The sequence below is a fragment of the Elephas maximus genome, chromosome 22 (genome assembly GCF_024166365.1).
Source record: "Elephas maximus indicus isolate mEleMax1 chromosome 22, mEleMax1 primary haplotype, whole genome shotgun sequence".
NCBI classification, from domain to species: domain Eukaryota; kingdom Metazoa; phylum Chordata; class Mammalia; order Proboscidea; family Elephantidae; genus Elephas; species Elephas maximus.
This window is the reverse complement of record NC_064840.1, coordinates 27,700,265-27,720,736: the sequence shown is the minus strand read 5'-3', so window position 1 is coordinate 27,720,736 and position 20,472 is coordinate 27,700,265. Positions and strand designations below refer to the sequence as shown.

Here is a 20,472-nt window from a genome sequence, read left to right as displayed (position 1 = left end):
AGTAAAATTAGTCAGAGGCAAAAGGACAAATATTGTATAAGACCACTATTATAAGATCTTGAGAAATAGTAAACCTGAGAAGAACACATACTTTTGTGGTTACGAGGGGGGAGGGAGGGAGGGTGGGAGAGGGTTTTTTATTGATTAATCAGTAGATAAGAACTGCTTTAGGTGAAGGGAAAGACAACACTCAATACGTGGAAGGTCAGCTCAATTGGACTGGACCAAAAGCAGTTTCCGGGATAAAATGAATGCTTCAAAGGTCAGCGGAGCAAGCGCGGGGGTCTGGGGAACATGGTTTGCCGGGACTTCTAAGTCAATTGGCAAAATAATTCTATTATGAAATCATTCTGCATCCCACTTTGAAATGTGGCGTCTGGGGTCTTAAATGCTAACAAGCGGCCATCTAAGATGCAGCAATTGGTCTCAACCCACCTGGAGCAAAGGAAAATGAAGAACACCAAGGCCACACGACAACTAAGAGCCCAAGAGACAGAAAGGGCCACATGAACCAGAGACCTACATCATCCTGAGACCAGAAGAACTAGTTGGTGCCCGGCCACAATCGATGACTGCCCTGACAGGGAGCACAACAGAGGACCCCTGAGGGAGCAGGAGATCAGTGGGATACAGACCCCAAATTCTCATAAAAAGACCAAACTTAATGGTCTGACTGAGACTGGAGGAATCCCGGCGGCCATGCTCCCCAGACCTTCTGTTGACACAGGACAGGAACCATCCCCGAAGGCAACTCATCAGAAATGAAACGGACTGGTCAGCGGGTGGGAGAGAGACGCTGATGAAGAGTGAGCTAATTATATCAGGTGGACACTTGAGATTGTGTTGGCAACTCTTGTCTGGAGGGGGGATGGGAGGATAGAGAGAGAGGGAAGCCGGCAAAATTGTCAAGAAAGGAGAGACTGAAAGGGCTGACTCAAGAGGGGGAGAGCAAGTAGGAGTAGGGAGTGAGATGTATGTAAACTTATATGTGACAGACTGATTGGATTTGTAAACGTTCACTTGAAGCTTAATAAAAGTTATAAAAAAAAAAAAAAAAGGAGCCGTTGTGGCACAACAGTTAAGCACTCGGATGCTAACCAAAAGTTTACAGTTTGAACACACCCAGCAGCTTCGCAGGAGGAAGACGTAGTGACCTGCTTCCGTAAAGATCACTGCCAGGAAAATCCTATGGGGCAGTTCTACTCTGTTATATGGGGTCATTATGAGTTGGAATTGACTCAGTGGTACCCAACAACAACAACACAACCTACTTAAGCAAAAAGCATAGTCCTTGCCCTCAAATAGTTAAATGGACTAGTAGGAGTAATCAGACACACAAATCCAGGAATATTGTACAATGTGATCCAAGCTCAAAGAGAGATCAGCTCAAGGTGGGAGGGGAACAGGAGGAGGAACATCTGTCCACCCAGGGTTGGGGAGCCAGGGAAGATGTTAGAGGAGGTGACTAGGCATCTATGTTAGATTTTGTAGGTTTTGCATGCCTAGTATCCATTCCCCCATTTCTAAGGGGAAACAGACATTGGCCACTCTTAGTCTTCATGGTTGGATGAGTCTAATCCAGCTCCAGAGAAGGGTATATGAGTCAAGCCTAGTCAGCCAGCATATTCCATTCCATAGTGAGGAGCCCCGGTGGTGCACTGGTTAAGAGTTCAGCTGTTAACCAAAATGTCAGCAGTTCAAATCCACCAGTCGCTCCTTAGAAACACTATGGGACAGTTCTTCTCCATCCTACACAGTTGCCATGAGTTGGAATCAACTCAACAGCAATGGGTTTGGTTTTGTTTAGCCATAGTGATTGGTTCAGTGAGGTGTATGTTAACCAGCTCTAGCCAATGAGAGGCAACCCATAACTTGGGTTGGAACTGATATGAAAGACATTCTCTTTTCACTGGGAGTGCTGGCAATATGCACCCTACAAAAACTGAGAAATATGGTAGCTCCAAGAAGGCAGGGCCAAGAGCTAGAAAAAGATGATACCTAATAATATCTTTTGAGCCCCTGGATCCAGCTGTGCCTGAAACCAACATTCCAGTTATATGAGTCATTAAATCCCTCTCCCCTTTTTTTTTTTTTTTGCTTTAGGCAGCTTGAGTTTTCTGTTTCTGAGAAGGGGTTTCAATACATTCAGCCTCTCTCCCATCCCGAACTTCCAGTTTTCTTTTTCTCATACACTACTGATAACAGCTTCTTCTGTATCCTTCCTGAAATTTTATATGTATACACTCCCCTGCATGAATGCATATGTTTTGGTTTCACAAAAAAGGGAATATATAATCACAAGGTCCTTCCATCTCATACCCCTGCCTTCTTCTACTTGAGTCACCCATCATCTTGAGTCCCTGGCTTTCCTTTTATATGCTTTCATTGCATCTACATGTAATCCTAAATATTTTTTCAACAATAACAACAAAGTGTCTTTCAGCAATAACATGAGTGGCCTTTCTGAATTCTGAATTACCTTTGGAGATTACAGTTTTATCATTTTTCTATGTAGTGGTTTATTTGCTTTCAAGTTGAAACAACAAGGAACTCTAGTTTGAAAATTAATTCACTTATTTCATTAATGTATTGAACACTTTATTTTAGATTTTTTGCTTTGGAATTCTTTTTCATTTCTCTTGATTCACAAAAGTTTTCTTTTTTTTGTGAAGTAGATACTAGAGATCTCAAGATGAAGCTATGTTTGACTCAATTGCTTCTAACAAAAGTTGGGTTTCTTGACCAACCTCAATCTCAGTTGGACAAAAGCAAATGATTGGCCTTAATTTTCTTCTAGTATTTTCTCTCAATTCTCCTTTTGTCTTCAAATAGAGGCATAATCAGTGTAAAAGTAACCTGACTAGTCTATCTTTCAAAACTCTAATGAACTTGTCATCTAGATCAGGTTTTTTTTTTTTTTTAATTGTGCTTTAGGTGGAAGTTTACAGCTCAAGTTAGTTTCTCATATAAAAATTTATACACATACTGTTATGTGACCCTAGTTGCTATCCCTATAATGTGACAGCACAATTCCTCTCTCCACCACAGATTTCCCATGTCCATCCAACCAGCTCCTATCCCTTTCTGCCTTCTTATCTCACCTCTGGACAGGAGCTGCCCGTTTAGTCCTGTGTATGTACTTGAACTAAGAAGCACGCTCTTCAGGGGTATTATTTTGTATTTTATAGTCCAGTCTAATCTTTGTCTGAAGAGTTAGCTTTGGGAATGATTTTAGTTCTGGGTTAACAGAGAGTCTGGGGGCCATGTCTTCTGGGGTTCCTCTAGTCTCAGACCATTAAGTCTGGCCTTTTCACGTGATTTTGAATTCTGACCCCACTTTTCTCCTGCTCCGTCAGGGATCTCTGTTGTTTTCCCTGTCAGGGTGGTCATTGGTGGTAGTCAGGCACCATCTAGTTCTTCTGGTCTTGGGTAGATAAGCCTATCTTAGCCAAGGAAAGCATATGACTACATTTCTGTATTAATTAAATACTGTATCCTGAAGACAGGTGCCTTTCATGGTCAAGGGCGCAGCCCACAGATACAACTGTCTCCTATATATGGCACAGTATTTATACTTCTTGGATCTTGGGGCTTCCTCCTCTTCCTGCACCTAATAGTTTAGAAGTGATAGTTTCACTATCAGGCCCAGTCAGCATCTACCATGTCAGGCCACTACTCAGCAATATACCTTATACCAGTTACCGTCCAGTAGACTCCAACTCATGGCAACCATGTGTGTGTCAGAGTAGAACCGTGGTCCCTAGGGCTTTCAATGACTGATTTTTTCCTAAGTATATTGCCAGGCCTGTCTTCCAACGCACCTCTTGGCGGACTTGAACCTCCAACCTTTCAGTTAGCAGCCAAGCACGTTCACCATTTTTACCACCCAGGCACTTCCCACACACCAATACATTGCAAACACTTAAAAACCAAGAGATGTTACAAATAAATTTGGATTTTTTGCTTCTTTTGAACAAAATCAGAAGATCTGAGCCCACGTTCCTCACAGCAATTATGTGCCAGAGTGACCTTTTGGACAGATAATGGGTTCCCCAGGCCATCAACTCCCAATGGTGTTCTTACCTGAGGCCCAGTGCCATTTAGCATCTGGCCTTATTTTTTCTTACACCTGGCCTCTTCACTCAGTCACATTCCCTGCCGGCCCCTGGAGCGCTATTTGAGTTTGTGACTCCCTGTTGGGTGGCCACTGCAAATCAGGGGCAGGTTGAAGCAAGGTTTAAACCACTGATGAGTTGGGGCCCAGGTCGGCCTTCCGCCTCCAGGCTCAAAGTCGAAGTGGATTGATGCTGTACTTCAAAGGTGGAAGAGGCACTTCTAAGAGTCTTGAAAGAATTGCCGCTACTTGTCTGTATAACATCTATTGTGCCTTTCAAGAGAATTACATGATGTTTAAATACAATAAATGTAAGTTTCCAGAAATAGATATATTGTGGAAGAATGCTAGCTAGCATGTCTTAAATTTGAATTATCTTAAAGAAGCAAGATGAGGCTCAAGCTCTTAAAAGTTTTTTTTTTGTAAAATAGTTAACCTATACTTATCCTACTTCATCATAATCTTTTACTGACTTCCCTGCTGAAGAAAGGAAAGAAAGAGGGAAGAAAGGAAAAAGGAGGCTGATTCTCACTGTTCTGTTAGCTACTTGCATGTAATGACTGGTAAGCCATTTTTTTAACTCCTTATTTTGAAATAATTAAAAGTTTCAAAGACAGTACAGATAGGTCCCACGTACCCATCACCCCGTTTCCTCAATGATGACATCTCATACAACTATAGGCTGATTCCTTTTCGTATGCCAAAGGCATGCATTAACCTGTTGCTGTCCAGTGGATTCTGACTCATAGCAACCTTGTGTGTTACAGAATAGAACTGCACCATAGGGTTTTCTTGGCTGTGTGGCATTTTTTCACAGCATCTCTGAGTGGATTCCAACCTGCAACCTTTATGTTAGTAGTTGAGTGCAAACCCTTTGCACCACCCAGGGACCTTTTATGACATGCATTAGGTATATAATAAAGTTTACTGAATGAATGAATGTCTTTCCATATAGAACACTAATGTCATCATCTGTTGATTGAGTAGGTTAGTCTATTTACTTTATCCTATCAATTTTGAATAAGTGTGTAGAGCAAAATTCAATAGGTACAAAGGGTATACAGTGAAAAGTAGATCTTTCTCCTTTCCCTGCACCCCAGTCACCCAGATGCCTCCTTAGAGGGAATAATTTCCCATATCTCTTTTCATACATGGTTAGTGTTTGTAAACCTTCAGGTATCTGTTGTCTCCCCACCCTCTAGCCCCATTGTAGTAGTATGTATTAGTTTCCTACAGGTGCCATCACAAAGTATCACAACATGGGTGGCTTAAAATGACAGAAATGTATTGTTTCACAGTTCTGGAAGCTGGAAGTCCAAATTCAGTGTGTCAGCAGGGCCACGCTCTCTCAATGGCTCTAGGGAAGATCCTTCATCTCTTCCAGCTTCTGGTAGCCCCAGGTGTTCCTTGACTTGCAGCTGCAGCGTAACTCCATCTCTGCTTCCATCTTCCCTGTGTGTGTGTCCCTGTGTCTCTTCTCCTTTCATAAGGACGCTGACACTCATATTGGGAGCCCTGGTGATATAGTGGTTAAGTGCTATGGCTGCTAACCAAAAGGTCAGCAGTTCAAGTCCACCAGGCAGTCCCTGGAAACTCTATGGGGCAGTTCTACTCTGTCCTTTAGGGTCACTGAGTTGGAATTGACTCAATGGCAACGGGTTTGGTTTTGGTTTGCTTTTTACCACTCATAGTGGATTAGGATCCACCCTCCTCCAGTATGACTTCATATTAATTGATAAGATCTTCAACGACATCATCCAAACAAGGCCACATTCACAGGTACTGGAGGTTAGGACTTCAACATATCTTTTGAGGGGACACAATTCAATCCACAGCACATCTTTTTCATTTAACAGTGTATATTGGAGATCATTCTACATAAGCTCAGAGAGCTTTTATCTTTCTTTCCTTTTAAAGGCTATAAAGGCTATACCTGTTCTATTATACGGATGTACCATAATTTACTTAACCAATCCCCTACTGATGGACATTTAGGTTGCTTTCTGTCTTTTATCATTAAAAACAATACTGAAATGAATATTCACATCTGTTTTGATTTAGCACAGATACAGTCTCTCTAGGTCCAACATGCATACATTTATGAAATGACCAAACTTTCCTATCTGGTTATATAAGTAGAACTTTGATGGTAAAAAAATTTCCCAAAGCTTTATGTGATCTTTGGCCTAAATCAGTCAGATTTACCAAAGATGTGGCAGCTTTAACAGTTGCTGATGCACCTGTTCTGTTCTTCTCATCTGAGCTGTGCCTGATAAGTAGAGAAAGGAACAAGATAAGTTATACCCTGAATGACCCACCAGGGAGGTGCTGAATGTCTATCACCTCTCTTCATTCCTATCACTTGATCCAGTTTGCTGATCCTGTCCTTGCCCCTGGCTGAAGTGTCTTATCTCTCGTTTGAAGTTATTTTCTGTCTCCCCTTACTGCCCTTACTGATGCTGGTGACACTTCTTTACTCAGTAAATGCCTCCATTTCTAAACAGCTTTATGCTGCTTAAGCCTCTGTCTTATTAGGTATATTTTGCTTTAAGCTGGCTTCTAAAAAATTGAACCTGGTTTCTTTTCTGACATTTTTGTGGGTTTTCATTGTAGTTCCTGAGGGAAGGACTGTTACTCTTCACTCAGAATTTATTTTGGGCCCACAAAGCCCAATGCTCCTAAACAGCTGTTAACAAGCTGCCCCAAATGTATGCAAAATGGGAGGGGTACATGTCTATGAGCTTATCACTCATTCATTTAGTCATTAATTCATGCAACAAATATTTACTGAGTTCTACTGTAGTCCAGGCAGCCTTGGCCTAAGTCAGTGAACAAGACAAAGATCCCTGCCATTAGGGAGCTTATTCTTTGGCATGTGTGTATGTGGGGCATGGAGGACAGACAAAAATAAATAAGCAAATTATTTTCTATGTTAAAAAAAACAAAAAAGAAACCCATAGAGTCATTTCTGACTCCTAGTGACCCTATAGGACACAGAAGAATTGCTCCATAGGGTTTCCAAGGCTGTAATCTTTATGGTTTTCACTGGCTAATTCTTTTCAGAAGTAGACCGCTGGTTTCTTCTTCCTAGTCTTCGTCTGGGAGCTCAGCTGAAACCTGTCTGCCATGGGTGACCCTGCTGGTATTTGAATACTGATGGCATAACTTCCAACGTCACAGCAACTTGCAAACCCCCACAGTACGACAAAGTGACAGATGAGTGAAGAACAAGGGGATACTGCCTATTTCAAAGTCAGGAAAGGTGTACCTCAGGGTTGTATCATTTACCATATCTATTTAATCTGTATGCTGAGCAAATAACCCCAGAAGCTGGACTATATGAAGAAGAACAGGGCATCAGGATTGGAGGAAGACTCACTAACAACCTGTGGTATGCAAATGACACAACCTTGTTTGCTGAAAGCGAAGGGGACTTGAAGCACTTACTGATAAAGATCAAAGACCTCAGCCTTCAGTATGGATTACACCTCAACATAAACAAAAATCCTCACAACTAGACCAATAAGCAACATCATGATAAATGAAGAAAAGATTGAAGTTGTCGAGGATTTCATTTTACTTGGATCCACAGTCAATACTCATGGAAGCAGCAGTCAAGAAATCAAAAGACACACTGCACTGGGCAAATCTGCTGCAAAAAACCTCCTTAAAGTGTTGAAAAGCAAAGATGTCACCTTAAAGACTAAGGTGTGGCTGACCCAAGCCATGTTGTCTTCAGTTGCCTCATATGCATGTGAAAGCTGAATGATGAATAAGGAAGACCGAAGAATTGACACCTTTGAATTGTGGTGTTGGCAAAGAATACTGATATACCATGGACTGCCAAAAGAATGAACAAGTCTGTCTTGGAAGAAGTACAACCAGAATGTTCTTTAGAAGCAAGGATGGGGAGACTACATCTCACATACTTTGGATATTATCAGGAGGGATCAGTCCATGGAGAAGGACATGCTTAGTAGAGGGTCAGCAAAAAAGAGGAAGACTCTCAATGAGATGGACTGACACAGTGGCTGCAACAATGGGCTCAAGCATTAACAATTGTGAGGATGGGGATGGTGAAGGACCAGGCAGTGTTTCATTCTGTTGTACATAAGGACACTATGAGCTGGAGCCAACTCGACAACACCTAACAACAATGCAACAATCTTCACGGAAGCAGACTGCCACCTCTCTCTCAAAGCGCAGCTGGTGAGTTTGAATCCTCAACCTTTTCAGGTAGTAGCCAAGTGCTTAACCACTGTGCTACCAGGGCTCCTAGTACATTAAAAAAGGTAATAAATACCATGGGGGGGAGAGGGTAAAGCTGGCCAATGGAGACTGGGAGTGGGGGAAGAGTACACATTGCAGCTTTCAATAAGGTAGTCAGAGGAGGAGCCCAGGTGGTACAACACTTAAGCACTCGTCTGCCAACCAAAAGGTTGGCAGTTCGAATCCACCAGTGGTTCTGTGGGAGAAAGGCCTGGCGTTCCACTTCCGTAAAGATTACAGCCAAGAACACACATGGTGTTGGTAAGAGTCGGAATCGACTCGAAAGCACCCAACAGCAGTCAGGGGAGGCCTCACTGAGGGTGTGAGATTTGAGCTAAGACTTCAAAGAGCAGAGGATATCCTTACACAGTTATCCTGCATGTTTTAATGAAAATACCACTAATGATCTTCTTTTATGACAGCTGTCTTAAGTCCATATAACATGAAATTCACCTTTTAAAAGTCTACAGTTCAGTGATTTTTAATATATTTACAGGGTGGTGCAGCCATCACCACTACCTAACTGCACAGCATTTTCGTCACCTCCAAAAGAAACCATTAGCAGTCACTCCCCATTCTCTTTACCTAGTCCCTCTTAACCACCAGACTACTTTTTGTCTCTATGAACTTGCCTATTCTGGACATTTCACAGAAATGGAACCACACAACACCTGATCTTTTGTGACTGACTGCCTTCTTTCACTTAAACCAGAACCGGTTGCCGTTGATTCCAAGTCAAGGTGACCCCATGTGTGTCAGAGTAGAACTGGGCTCCCTTGGGCTTTCATTGGCTGATTTTTCTGAAGTAGATCACCAAGCCTTTGAGGTTCCTCTAGGTGGACTCAAACTTCTAACCTTTGAGGTAGCAGCCAAGCAAATTAACTGTTTGCACCATCTATTTTCAAGTTTTATCTATATCGTAGCATGTATCAGTACTTCATTCCTTTTTATGACTACGCCACATTTTCTTTATTCATCAGTTGATGGTGACCTCGAATTTTAAATAGTGCAAAGAGTCTTGGGCTGCAGTAGTGATGGACCTACCCCATGAGGACTGCAACATGCCACCCATGGGGAGCTCCTGGCAGCATAAGGTCTGAAGGTGCTCTTTAGGCAGGTTTTGGAGAAGCTAAAAAGCCACCTTCCTTAGAGCCCTGTTTTTCCAGGTGCCTTCCACTTGAGCAGGAGCTCTGGGTGGTCCAAATGTGGTAACACTGATCTGCGGATTTTTTCAAGTGTATTTTCTAATCTACATTCTGAAATATTTTTTCTACTTTAAAATGTAATCTAGATAAGCTACTTACCCAAGAAAATTCTCAATGAGTTTTTTTTGTGTGTATGTCTGTGTGTGTTTTGGTCTTTTTCATATTTTGGATATGTTGGCAAGTAAAAGTAGATCTTCCTAACCAAGTATTTCCAATTTTCTAAGCAAAGCCATTGTGGCCAGGGATGGAAGACTCCATGGACTTGAATCTGGCCTTTGAAGGCGGGGTTTGATTCCCACAGACGGCTAGGAGACGAGGAAGGGAAAGAAACGTTCCACAAGGTTGGGTAGGGATTTAAAGTTTATCTTCTGGGGGGCTGGGACCCCTGGGTCCTGGAAGGTTTTAATCACGCGTCTTAGAAACATTAATCTGGCATCCACTTGTCTCTATGCGTAAAAGGTGGTGTAGGATTCCTTCTGCCTTCTGCACAAGGTTGGTGGGGCGTTTGAGTCTCCAGGGCTGCAGAAAGATGAGCTCAATCAGAGTCCAAATGGCTTCCTCAAGTGCTTCCTCCAGCCCACCGGTGCAAGAACCGGACACGTCGCAGCGTGGCCAAGCTGTGGACAGCCCCGAGCGCTGGGGTCTTTCTGGTTCCATCCTAGAGGTGGGTTGGGGGTGGTGGGCCGGGTCGGCGCCCCGGAAACTGGACTGGGGCGGGGGAGCCGGGAGGTGCCGGGCCTTCCACGTCCCCCCGCGCAGCTGCCCTACCACCTGCGCCGGACCAGGTCGCACGGGGTCTCCAGAGAGGAAGCGCATTACCGGAGAACAGGTTGCAATTCCAATTCCCGCCGAATTCTAGCGTCGGCTAGTAGAAATGCCTGCCGCCGAGGGCGGAGCGCGGCGGGGGCGGTGCGCGAGCGTGAGGGGCGGAGCGAGGACGAGGGGCGGGGCATAGATGGGGATGGGGCGGAGCGAGGGCGAGGGGCGGGGCGGAGGCGGAGGCACGGGCGGGGCGAAGACGGGGGCGTGTCTGGCTCCGGACCCCCGCCCCCCGCCGCAGGCGCGCCCGCTCCGCCCCCCCGCTCCCTCCGGCGGCGGCCGAGCGCGGGGAGGGAGGGGAGAGCGGGTCACGGCGCTGCCGGGGCGGGGATAACCCCTCACGTGGAGCAGATGAAAGGGCCGCGGCGCGACGGCCGGGGGAGCCGAGCGAAGCCTGCGACCCACAAAGCCACCGCCGCCGCCGCCGCTGCGATGAGCCTCTGAGGCGTGAGCCCGCGCTTGGTCCTCCGCCGGCCAGCGACTATGCCCGGCCGCGCCCGCCCTCCGCGCCCTCCCGCCGCAGGACCATGAGGCCGCGCTCGGGCGGGCGCCCAGGGGCCCCGGGCCGCCGCCGCCGCCGCCTCCGCCGCCGCCCCCGCGGCCGCCGCCTGCCGCCGCCGCCGCCGCTGCCGCTGCTGCTCGGGCTGCTGCTGGCGGCCGCGGGGCCCGGCGCGGCGCGGGCCAAGGAGACGGCGTTCGTGGAGGTGGTCCTGTTCGAGTCGAGCCCGAGCGGCGACTACACCACCTACACCACCGGCCTCACGGGCCGCTTCTCGCGGGCCGGGGCCACGCTCAGCGCCGAGGGCGAGATCGTGCAGGTAGCTGCCGGCCTCCCGGGCCCCGCGCCGCCACAAGATGGCTCCGGGGGCTGCGCCTGCCGACCCCGCAGCGGGCGGGCGGGCGGGCGGGCGGGCGGGCGGGCGGGAGGGGCGGCGAGGAGGCCCGCGGCATCCCTCTCCCGCGGGCGGGCGGGCGGGCGGGCGGGACGGGGCCGTGGGGCGCCCGGCGGGGGGCGCGGGCACGTGGGGGTTCGGACCGCGCGCCCCCGCCGGGGCCGGGCCTCCTGTGGGCCCGGGGGCGGGAGGTGAACCCCAGTCCTGGGCACCCACGCTGGGGCGGCGCCCTTGGGCAGGTTGGCTATTCCTAGCTGCCTCAGGTGGAAGTGCCGAGAACTACCTGTTGCATGCCAACTTTGGGAAGAGTGATGAAGTCTGGTTTCAGACCAAGGGATTGGCTTTCCATCCATGCACATTCTTTTGGGGAGCGGCCAAGTTTGTCGGAGGGGCTGAACGACTTCAGGCTCTTCCGCCGCCTGCCTCACCTGGGCGCCGACCCTTCAGTTGGGCTCAGGACAAGCAGCAGCAGCAGCAGGCAGAGGAGCAGGGGGAGCTGGCCGAGGAGTGGAGATCGGGGTGCCCTGGAGTGGCTGTGGAAGGCAGCCCTTGCTGTGAGCCTCAGATTACAGAGGGTGGGAGAAAGGAGACCGCCTGCCCGCCTCTCGGCCAAGGACTTCTGCGGAGGGCCTGCAACTCCGGAGACAGGGTCGCGCACTGACAGGGCCTCCTCCACCTTGCTCCAAATGAAAGAGGTCTGCATTCCAAAGGAAGCTGGATAGAGAGAGCTTTGAGCTGTGCTCACTCTTTGGAGGAGGGACTCTCAGTTGAAGCCACTGCAGACGGTTCGCTGGGCAGATGTCTTCCCGCTTCTTTGGCCATGATTTTGTCAGTTCCTTAGTAGACTGCATGTAGACTGATGGCGGTTGTGCGTGCTGCGGCTGGGGCCGTTTGAAATCGTTGGCTTGCCTGTGAACCTCTTGGGGTGATCGGATGGTTGCAGGGCCTAAAGCTTTGGGCGATCTGGGCTTTGCTCTTGGGTGAGTTAAAATGAATAGGAGACGCTATGGAACGATTGCATAGCAGCTCAGAGTGTAGGCAGCCTCTTTCCTTTTCCCAGGTGGGTAGGGCAGGGAACCTGTAGGCTTTGCTCCTTCGAGGTGTGCCCTTCCAGAGCTGGAAGAGGCTTTTTTTTTTTTTTTGTCCAATGATTAATCAGCAGCACTGCATACAGGGCTCTTATCCCCTTTTTAAACATCTGTGGTGGTAAATAGAAGGGGAAACACATGTTGTTTGAGTCCTGTGACTACATATGTTGCTTAAGGCTTCTGGAGGTTTTATTTTAATAATGATATAATTGTGGTCTTCAATTTTTAGGCTTTAGAGACCATGCTCTGCTGAAGATTGCTAAACATTTCAGTCACAGCCTTCAAGAATAGTTTGAATCTTAAATCTTGCTCCTGTGACTCCTTGTCTCTCTTTGAGACCTTCACTGTGCCCTGTTGGCTTTAGAAATGTTTGATTTACAGCCCTCCAAGAAAAAAAGATGTTTTAACACAACACTTTACTTTTTGTGGGAGACTTCTGAAGTTTGCATTTTTTTTATCTGCAGTGTTTTAACTTGCACTCTTTTTGTATGGTAGTTTGTCTGGCAAGTTATCCATTATGATAGTGGTATGCTTTGGAGATAATCTTGGGTTCTCTATTTAATACAAAATTAGCCGTTTAAACACACCATTTGTAACTATTTTATCCTTCTGAGTAGAGATAATGTGTGAATTTGGCAGAAGGAACTTATTCTCTTTTGAAACTTTTTGAAGTGCTTATCTAACTCTTTTGTAGTCCATTAGCCTAGTTAAAAAAAAAAAGTCAACAATTACTGAGTAAAGAAAAATGACTTAAATGGTATTTAATAAGTTTACCTGTTAAGCAGTCACTAATAAAAAATGTCTTTAAGTCCCTTATAACTGCAGTAATATTGGTGAGTTTATCTGAGCTGCTGTCTGAATAGTTATTTCTTAGTGTACTGTGTATCTTTAATAACTTTATTGCCGTGGCTGGCTCATTGAACCTCTCCGTGGCCACGGACTGGAGCACAGTGTGGCTTTCTTGGCTGTGTGTGTACAAAGAGTGACTTGCTCTTACTAGTTCTTTGAATACTGCCAGATTAAAGGAACCTGGTGTGGCCCCTCTTGGCCCGGAAAAAAAGTTTTTGTTTTTTTTTTTAAATAAGAAAAGCTGATGGAGAGAGGCTATAACATTTTCTGGTGAGAAATGGGAAAAGTAGAAGAAATAAATCGGTCTTCAGTTTCAAATGAATCCTGTTTTTAAGTGCTGTAGTTGAACTTTTCAAAACCTCCTTTTATGTCCTATCTTAAAAAAAGCTTGGTGTGATTTGCTATTAATGTTTTATGGCTTTCCGAGCTGAGGTCATTTTCCTATCACTAAACCTAAATAGTAGCACTGGAGCATTGCTTTTGTTATTTCTAGCGGGGTTCAGTGGCACTTTTGTTCATGGTTTAGGGGAGAAAACCTGTTGGAGAGCCCCCTCCCTTTATGAATTCTAAGGGAATGTGTTTGTATTACTGACTTTTTATTCTCCCTATTATATGCCACTGAAAGTGTGTGTGTGTATGTATATATACACATATATATGTATATACATACAGAACACCTGTTGCCGTTGAGTTGATTCCACGTTATCATCCCATTTGGCCAGATTATTTCTAATTGAAGTACCTGTTCAGTGGTTTGCATGGGGTATGGGGAGGCTGGGTTAAGAAGGTACGTGTGAGAGAGAGAGAGGCGTAAATGTAGTAATTCAGATCTTGGGATTAGCCTCCAAGGGTCTTGTGGGCATTTTAGTCTTAAATAACTTGCCCAAGCTCACCAGTGTGTCCTGTAAGAAGAGAGCTCTTTTAATTTTTGACATCTCCATCTGTGAAAGTGATGGTGAACACAACGTGTGGGTTCAAAAAAAAAACACTCATTGGTGTCAAGTCGATTTCAACTCATAGCCTTCGAACTGCCAGACTTTTTGGTCAGCAGCTGTAGCTTGCCAGAACCCCACTGCCATTGAGTCGATTCCAACTCATAGCGACCCTATAGGACAGAGTAGAACTGCCCCATAGAGTTTCCAAGGAGCGGCTGGCGGATTCAAACTGCTGACCTCTTGGTTAGTAGCTGTAGCACTTAACCACTGTGCCACCTAGCTTACAGTAGCGCTTAACCACTGCGCCAATGTGTGGGTAGGAAATGCTGTTAATCGCTTTTATTATTGTATTTATTCGTGCAGTGTTAAAGCCCGTATGTTAGAGTGTCAGGCATACCTGTTTGAATGCTGGAGGAATTAATTACATTTCTCCTCTAGTTCTGAAGTGTGGAGGCTTAAAGCGTTCTTAGACATATTGATACATATTTCATCTTTGGATCAATTTATTGCTGTTAATGAGATCATTATCTGAAAATCCCAGACTTGGCTGGTGATGTTAAATAAAAAAAAAAAGACCTGATTAAACACTGGCTAGCGGTATGCGGATTGGTTAAACAATGAAAATTTGCATCACTAGTGATGAAGGATTGTTTTAAAGTGGAAATGCGCTTTTCCTTGAAGTCAAATATTTAGAAACGCTTGGGCAATTCATTTGTAGAAGGACTCTGACAGATTTTGTGTAACTTTAAAATTGGCCTTTCTAGATCCTGGGTTAAGTGTTGAATGGTCTTAAAAGCAGAGGAAAGCTGAGAACTTTTAATAACCAAGGCAGTGCCTTTAGTTATTTAGGGGTGGGAGGAGAGCCGGGTGGGTTAGAAAGGCCAAGTGGTCCTTAAATATCCCACGTTAACTAAACGTATCAAGGAGAAAAATTTTAGGAAACTAATTCCCCTGCCTTGTTTCTCTGTTTGATCAAATGCTAAACTGTTTTGTGCAGTTTAGCATTTGATCAAACGCTTTCTTTTCATCTCTGTTTTAAGTGAACTTAACAGGCCTGCCTCTAAAAATTGACTTGGCCTAATAGAATGATTGCGTGCTGATGGCTGACCTGGATTTACACGGAAAGGAGTCTCTGACTGTCTTGTCAGATGGGCCTTCATGGGTTAAAACCAATTTGATTTTTGGGAAAAATTAGAACTGTGTTTTGTGACCTTATGAGTTCTTTCCCATTGTCGTTGAGTTGATTCTGACTCAAAGAGATTCTATAGGATAGAGTAGACCTGCCCCATAGGGTTTCCAAGGCTGTAATCATTCCGAAAGTAGACAGCCACATCTTTCTCCCAAGGAGCAGCTGGTGGGTTGGAACCACTGACTTTTCAGTTAGCAGCCAAGTACTTAAGCACTGTGCCACCAGGGCTCCTGTATGATTTCTTAGGGACTCTTATTTTCTGTCTTGTTCCTTGAGATCTCATGGGACTTACAAATAAAGTTGTGAACAAAGATGAGGGTGGGAGATAAGCGTGGAGTCTGTAGACTCTAGGGAAGGTGGTGAGGGTTTCTGTTTACAAGCATTTATTGTATACAGGGCACTGTGTCAAGCACTTCATGTGTTTGCTCTTTTCACCCTGGCATTAACGCAGAATTAGCAACTATTGTTAGCCCCATTTTACAGATGAGGAAACTGAGCCTGAGAGACAAGTTGACTTCTCTAACCCTACATGGTTAATAAATTGTAAAACCTGGATTGAAACTCATGTCTGTCTGGCCTCCAAACCTGTACTCTTAAGCTTTATGCTCAATGACCTCATACCACAGAAGAGTGAAACTCTTAGGTTTGTTCCTGGATTTGCCAAATAAGCAGCACTTTGCTGTTAGGACTTGGACATTAATTCAAGACTAATTTTTTTAAATAATCTAGTATAGGAGTTCTTAACCTGAGGGTCATAGACTTTCAGAGGTGTCCCACAAACCCCTGAAATTGTATGTATAGTCTAGTATACGTACACTTTTGCTTTCCTGAGAAGACATACAACTTTGCCTCTTGGAGGTTTCTATAATCTCCCCTGCTAAGAGAAAAAGAGAAACCCTAATCTAATACCAAACCAAAAAAACCAAACCAGTTACTCTTGAGTTGATTGTGCCTCATGGCTACCCGGTATGTATCAGAGTAGGACTGTGCTCCTTAGGGTTTTCAATTGCCGATTTTTTCCCCCAGAAATAGATGGCCAGACCTTTATTCCGAGGCACCTCTGGGTGCTGGCAAGAGTTGTAGGGAAGAAGTCTACAGGTTTCTATACCCCTGTCAAGCATATTCATTTGATAGACGTTTACCAAAGCCCTGTTCTGTACCAGACCTCTGTTGTTGTCCTCTGGAGCTCACCGTTGCTTATGGAGACAAATATATGTATGGATAAATAATAACCCTTTGCTACTGTACTTCCTCACAGAATTGAGACCTTAAGCCCTAAGGCGTCATTGTAGGTAATGAATTAACTTCTGTGTATCTGTCTGGTACTAACTGTGTATCATACTTAGGAAAAGTAAGAATTTTCTGGGTTCAGATGGTGAGGTGCAAGAAGGCGATGATCTGAACACAGAGTGTAAGTGTGCTCCTTTTCCCCGTTTATTGAAGAATGGAATGGGGTATCTGTTGGTGTTGAAACGCCTTGAGAACTGCTCCACATACCTTCCCTTGTGGTGGGCCTAGGCTAGTCTCTGGCAGCACCACTGGGTTCCCAGTGGCTGCTACTTATCAGGCACTTGGTATTTATCGAATGATCTAAGTAATTAGAGTGGGGACGCCAGGCAGGGTCTTAAAAACTTGAATTAATAGATGAGAACAACTTCATTTGGCTCAGTTAATTAATTCTGGGATTATCTTTCCTTTTTGGTTGTTAGTTCCAGAAACTTGCTTGGTAGATGGAAAGGATGGAGTTGTCTGTCTCTCATTCTAGTAGACCCAGTGGTATTACAATACCAAGTTCTATGAGAGTAAGAGTGCCTGGGTGGTTCAAATGGTTAATATTCTTTTTTGCTAACTGAAAGGTTGGCAGTTCAAGTCTACCTAGAAGTGCCTTAGAAGAAAGTCCTGGTGATCTACTGCCAAAAAATCAGCCATTGAAAACATACGGAGCATAATTTTCCTCTGGCACACGTGGGGTTACCTTGAGTCAGAATTGACTCAGTGACAGCTGATTTTTTATATGAGAGTGATGTGCGTCTGTGGGCATTTTGGGCAGGGTATGTGGCATTATCAAGGCCCGAAGATGCTCTTTTCCTGACAAAACACGGAATATTGGATAAAGCCCTAAGGTGGACAGGTCTTATGGATGGACAGACACACAAAGAAGACCCTGGCCAAGCCCTAGTGTCCCTGGGAATAACTGTGAAGGCTTGACATTTCAGTATCATCATTACCCTTAGGATATGCCAACTTTGCTTCTTACTGGTGCATCCCAAGTCTGTGGAATGTAGATTTGCAGTTCGTGACAAAAACGGTGTTTAAATGAACCTTCATCATCAAAAGAGCCAGATTCCTACCTTTAATATTTTAGGTAAGGAGACTAAGGTCCAGAGCTGCCTTCCTTGCCTAGGACCGTGTGGTGAGGTAGAGATGGTACTGGACTTGGCGCCTTTCTGCTATCCCTGGCTGCACCCCAGCTGAGTGTATGAGGGAAGAAAGAGCAGATGAAGAAGCGTGCTGTATGATCAGGTGTATAATTGAGGAAAGCCAGGCATTCTTAAATTATATATTGGGTTTAAGCGGTTACTTTTCTCCTCTAATTAATCCAGACTTTGAATCGCTCAGTCTTCCTCTCTGGGAGAGCTTTTAAAAATAGCTACTAATGATCAAGTGCTTACTGCCTGCTGGGCACCGGGCACAGTGCTTTCCCTGCATTTTAACTGAGGTCGATGGTGTGTCCCAGGTTCTCACACAAGGACACTAAGCGTGGAGAGGCCACTGAGCAAGTCGCTGCAGAGCTGAGATTGAAGCCCAGGTCTTCCTGATTCTGAAGGCTTTTCTCTTTGCCCAAGACTGCTTCCCTGGGTGCCTTTTTAGCTTGTGATGAGGTATGCAAACGGATGGTAGAATTCAGTTAGGTAGAAATGGAGAAGAAATGAGCCTTTAACTGAGAAAACACTCTACCCCTACGGAACTACTCTTTCTTTTCTTTCTTTCGTCATGGAAGGCTCGTTCTAATCTGCTTTTTCCACACAGAGTCAGTCTGCCAAGTTTGGGAAGAGGGACCAGTGACTTGAAGGATATAGCTGTCACTTGATGGCACTTCATTGTTTTTGGCTATAGGGAATGTTGGAACGTTTAAAAGGCTTTTTTTGATATGAGACACACCTCTTTCCCTGCCTCTTCACTTCCTGCGGCTGACGTTTTAAAGCCATTCGGGAATGTGCATGGCTTTCTCCAGAGGTCATGTCCATGTTCATCCCTTCCTCACGTTGCATGGGCTGTGCCTTCCTGTTTAATTTAGAGGACTGTGAGAACCTAACACTGGATTCTCCCTGCTCATTCCATCCTCCTGGCTATTAGAACTTGCAGTGGGTACTGCATTCCTTCTGTTGGCAGACAGTCACTGGTGCCCACTGTCTGCCAGACCCTGCATGAGGCAAGACCTTAGTGCAAAGGTAGGTATGCCATGGTCCCTGCCCACAGGCAGCTGAGTGTAGGGGGGCAAACAGCATGTGACTAATACTTACAGTGTGACAGGTTTTGTCTGGTAAGACATATCTTACAGGATTCTGAGAGAACACCTGGGAGAGGGAACCTGGCCTGGAGTGCTGACTTTAGGCCTTGGCAACCCATCCTGAAGAAATATCTAATGAAAACATAGTATGTGATTTGGGCATTTTGGTCTTTTCCCACTCATTTTTACCTACCTGTGAGGTTAAAGCTGATAACCTCTTAGTAGAGATGTATCTTTATGCTTGTCAAACAGATAGGAAGGAGGTAAAGAGTAGAGGTTCTTTGTTCATTTGTAGCTTGAATGAGATGTTTTAAAATCTGATTTTGAGCGAGTCTGTTGACTCATGATAGTGTTAACAGAATGAGGTCAGCTGACCCATTGTGGTTCAAGGGAGAGTATTTTATTTTTATTACCCTTAAGCTATGTTGGAAGACTTAGTATTAATTCCCCTCTCTCCCCAGCAGTCAGTGATATGGTTGTTTAGCCACTGGATGTGTAGAGTTGATTTGGTTAAACTGCTTTGACGATCCTGGAAGTTTGATGTGAAAATGTATGCTAGGATGGGACTTTAAGCCTCCTAGTGCAGAAATGGAGTCCCTGGGTGGTGCAGATGGTTAACATGCTGGGCTGTTAACCGAAGGGTTGGAGGTTCAAGCCCACATAGAGGTGCCTTGGAAGAAAGGCCTGGCTACCTACTTCCAAAAATCAGCCATTGAAAACCTTATGGAGCATAGTTCTACTTTGACACACATGGGGTCACCATGAATTGGGGTTGCCCTAAGTTGGAGTCTAGTGCAGAAATGGCCTCATTTTAATATAAAATAATTGAGGTGGTGTTTGATAGGTACATGTTAGGACCTCATCCAAAAAAACCTAAATCCATGGCCATCGGGACAATTCCAACTCACATCTACCCCATAGGTTTCCAAGGGTATAAATCTCTATGTCTTTCTCCATCCAGTGGGTAAGAATTTGATTAAAACTTGATTTTCTACTTGAACTTTGGTTAATCTGAGACGCTAACTTGTCAGCAGACATTTTATTGAATTTTTCCTGTGGAAATAGCCTAGAGAAGAAACATAGCTTTTAAAATGCAGCCATGATGTACTTTGCACTTTACAGATTTTTTTTTTCTATAAGTTCTCACATAAAAATTTGGGCAGTTGAATTAGCCCCACTTCACGGAGTAAACTGAGGCTGACAGTCTTAAGTAAACTACCTGAGGCCTTAGAGGCTGGGGTTGAACTTGGGCCACCTGTAACCAGAGCTCACTGCCCCACCTGCCTGAGGACCCAGGTCTAATTTGGTGAGATTTAGGTAAAAGTGTTAGAATACATTTTATGTTACCTATAATTGGGGCTAAGACCTCCCTTTAAAGAAAATCATCTAACTTATTTTGTAATTATGAAAGTAATACATGTTTATTATAGAATACTTAGAAATTAAAGAAAAGTATGAAAAAGGAAGTTAATACCACTACCTAAAGATTGAGTCCCTAGGAGGCACAGTTAAACACTTGGCTACTAACTGAAAGTTTGGAGGTTCAAGGCTACCCAGAGGTGCCTTGGAAGAAAGACCTCGTGATCCTTTTCCAAAAAAT

At 45.0% G+C, this 20,472-nt stretch overlaps 1 protein-coding gene across 3 annotated transcripts in view; it reads left to right on the top strand.

The window, feature by feature from the left end:
- The first annotated feature begins 10,688 nt into the window (after nucleotides 1-10,688).
- ZNRF3 (zinc and ring finger 3) overlaps nucleotides 10,689-20,472 on the top strand; it is a 175,306-nt gene continuing 165,522 nt past the window's right edge. Inside the window, exon 1 of one of the 3 annotated variants that reach the window (XM_049866947.1) lies at nucleotides 10,689-11,225. In XM_049866947.1, coding sequence (XP_049722904.1) covers nucleotides 10,935-11,225 — 291 coding nt within the window. In that variant the 5' untranslated portion in view covers nucleotides 10,689-10,934. Of the gene's footprint in view, nucleotides 11,226-11,424; nucleotides 18,814-20,472 lie in introns of those variants that run through there. The other 2 variants (XM_049866949.1, XM_049866948.1) reach the window with 2 other exon arrangements.